General features: G+C 41.3%; 1 protein-coding gene across 1 annotated transcript in view; it reads right to left on the bottom strand.

Moving 5' to 3' along the window:
- KIAA0247 (KIAA0247 ortholog) overlaps positions 1-3,466 on the bottom strand; it is a 40,650-nt gene that overhangs the window by 34,453 nt on the left and 2,731 nt on the right. Inside the window, exon 2 of the mRNA XM_008941219.1 lies at positions 1,412-1,441. Within this exon, the coding sequence (XP_008939467.1) occupies positions 1,412-1,441 (30 nt within the window). The remainder of the gene's footprint in view (positions 1-1,411; positions 1,442-3,466) is intronic.

The following is a 3,466-nucleotide window of genomic DNA, read 5'->3' on the forward strand; positions in this document are numbered from 1 at the left end:
AGCTGGCAGCACAAACAAGAGGTGGCAACTGCTTGTCTTTCTACAGTTAAGGACTGGAGAAGCAACAGCAGACATGGGTTGCACAGTTCAAAAACATTCAACATACCCTCAAAACATACCTCAGCTGCAATGGGAACTATTTTAGGACTCAAAAGGAACAGAAACAAAGGAATTGTCAAATGGCACAAGGTGATAGCAAGGCAACTTTCTTCTGTCCTGCTGTCAGGACTTTTGCCATGAGACTATGAACAAACACTCTACCAAAATGATTGGCTCAAGTAGATGAAGAGGAAGGTCTCAGTGATAGAAGGGAGCTTCATAAGAGAACAGTCAATTCTGTACCTTCAACCTAGCATACAGCCATCATCAAGGGACACCAGGAGCATGATGAGAGTGAAGCTCACATACTTTCTCTTGAAGAACACACCATGCCATTCAAGGCCCCTCCTGCTTCCCTCTACAATGAAGCTCCTACCAGTTCACAACTTTCTCATTCTAGCCAAAGAAGCTAAGGTGAGTTGGACCAAACAACTCTTGAGTTGTTTCCTAAAGCAGCTTATTTTCCTGCTAGAAACCATGGCCAAGAATTGAAAGCCCCTTAATACTGGGGTGTGTGCAATACCAGTCTTGCCAGGAGTAGATTCAAGCACTGGATAAAAATCCAGGAGTCAGAGGCTTCCATCAGCTCTCCCATACTTCTAAATACTTCATTATAAATCCATTCCCTTCAGGCTCTGTTCCTTTTTTTTTTTTTGAGGCAAAGGAAAAGTTCAGCCTAAACAGACCAAATTTCAGTGTGCAAAGATTTACACAAAATTTTACACACTAAGAAGAGCTACAGAAGCCAAATACGCTTTCCAATCCCTCCCAAAGTTACATACATCCATAACACATACACAGAAAAGATTTTAGACTTTTTCTGTGCACAGGAAATGGAAAAGCAGGATTATCCAGCGGAATATGTCCAGAGTCACACTCTGTGATGAGATGTTCACTTTTCTTGATTAAAGGAAACAAAAGGGGTTTTTGCCTCAGCTTGCCCTCCCTGTCCTCTCAATCCTCTCTGGCAGCCTCTCAAAACTCTCACAAGCAGCAGCTCTCTCTGCCTTTGAATGAAATATTTATTCTATTTGTTTTTTTCTTTGAGTCATTTGAAGTTCACTGCTGTAGAAGGCACAGGGATCCCTTCAAGCACAGTGAAATACATGAAGTTGATCTCCCTCTCTCAAACTGAGGGCAGTCATCTTTCCCAAATAGAAGGGACAAAAATGGAAATGGGGCACAGAGATGGGTCTCAGCCTATCCAACATAACTAAAGCAAAATGGAAATCCTAGATCACAGCTGCTTATATTAAGCAGTAAAACATCATGCCTGTTTCTCATAGTACAGCAGTGAATGTAGTCTACTTACATGTAGGTCCTTCAGATTTGCCGAGCCAACCTAGGACGGACAAAAAGAAAACCCCAGGATTATTATGATGCTTGCATTAATTCATGTTTCAACTACTAGAACTGGTTAAAATTAAACAAGTTGTGTGGCTTCCTGAGATGATTATTATTCCCTTCAAGCCAGATGCTTAAATAGCACTGCCTCGATCAGTGTAGTAACAATGTAAGTATTACAATTTGAATAGTCTAATTCTGGGCCCATCGACATCTGTTTCCTAGCCACCTTTGCAGCCTGGTCATTATCCTGCAGCTCCTCACCATGCTCTTCTGTACCACTGTCCTCTTCCCAAGCTCTCCAAAGGGAATGGAAAGAGGAACTGCACCTGAAACTGCTGCCCCTTCTGTCCACAGACAACTGCATACTGCTTTGGCCTGACCTTGTAATTTCTCCAAACCCATGCTCACAAGCAGCACACAAGTTAGAACCAAGATCCTCTGTACATGGTATCTCCCCGCATTTCCATCTGGCCATCCAATGTTAGAGTGTCCTTGTTTTCCTGACCGTTGAATTCACCCCTAGCTGTATCAACGCCTTCCTTTCAGCTGCTTAATCAGAGACAAAGGAAACCTCTGCTTTGCACGAATCCCAAAGAATAGGAACAAGTCTGAATCTGCTCAATGACTAGAGTGTGCTCTGACAAGCTGTTCTATGCAATGCAAACAAATACCAGCAGTATCCAAGAGCTTCTGTGCAGAATAACCTTGGCACTGAAAAGACCTTAGAACAGCAAGCAGCAGATTGGCTGCGTCTGCGTCAGAGACAACACGCAGGAATGAAGTCGTTTCAGTTTATTCAAGCTCAATTTATCACTTTAATGGCAATCCTAAAATTAAAGAGCTAGCTTTATAGCATTTCACACGTGATCAGTCAACAAAAATCAGGCTGGGTCTAAATCTAAATGGACATAGATTTACTGAGCCTGCATTACTATTAATTTTTAAAGTTAATATTTAAGCTCTCTCCTTTATGGGTATTGATATTTGCTTAATTCAGGATGTTGAATACTTTTACTAACACCTTTACTTGCATTTCCCAGGACAAGGTGATGCTCTTAATAATGAAGGGACCAGTCTATGTTTTGATGGATTCATAACCAGCTCTGTCAGAAACCTGAGAGAGATTACAACATTTGAAACACAAATGATAGGAAGCTTTCAAAGTATTTTATGTGTTAAAATTTAATGAACAACTTTTTCTGATCCACTGTCATCCTTCCAAAAATAACCTGTCCAGACTGGAGAACCATTGTGAATGAGATAAATACAAGGCCTCCGAGGGCTTGGGAATAACCTTAAGGGCCAGAAATTGGGAGGGGGGTGGAGGGAAAGGAGAAGCAGGAAATCACAGTAACAAAGAAAGAATGGAGAAGCCTTATCTGCAGAAAAGCAGACAAAAGGGTTGTTATTGCTTCTCTCTAACACTTCAAAGATTCTCTATTTATTAAGCACTCTGGTTCTTAGCTACATTCCAGATGAACCCTCAAAGAAAACAGACAGGCAAAGAACTAAGCCTCAGCATTTCAGGTCCTTGCTTTCCAAGTCTCCTCACCTGCTTATTCCTTCATTTTTTCTCCCAACTACTCTTTGAGAACTTGCCAGATGGGGGAAAATGGTACAGCAGTGATAAAGCTCAAAGTTCTTTTCTGAAGCACACTGAAGTTTCCATAAATTCTCCTCTTCTGACATAGCTTCATTGCTTGCCCATCACCAAATGCTGCATTTGTTTTGCGTTAAAATATGTGCAGTGGTTATTTTTATATTCATGGATATCTTCCTGTGAAAAGCGAGCAGTTTTCCAAATTCTGCAGTGTGCTTAGTGACTAAGCAACTTATCATAGTTATCTCATGGCACTCCCAGATATTTGGATAGATTGCTTGAGACAAAGTGCTGAAGGTTTTTCTTTAAAATCCATGCATAAATAAAATAAATTTATTACCAGAGGACAGACCAGATGCTTGCTGACTGGAAATGAGCCTGCCCTCTGCACTAACCACGTGGCAAAGCGGACGCATTCCT

This window comes from Merops nubicus, unplaced genomic scaffold (assembly GCF_000691845.1).
Source record: "Merops nubicus isolate BGI_N331 unplaced genomic scaffold, ASM69184v1 scaffold4825, whole genome shotgun sequence".
Lineage (NCBI taxonomy): Eukaryota > Metazoa > Chordata > Aves > Coraciiformes > Meropidae > Merops > Merops nubicus.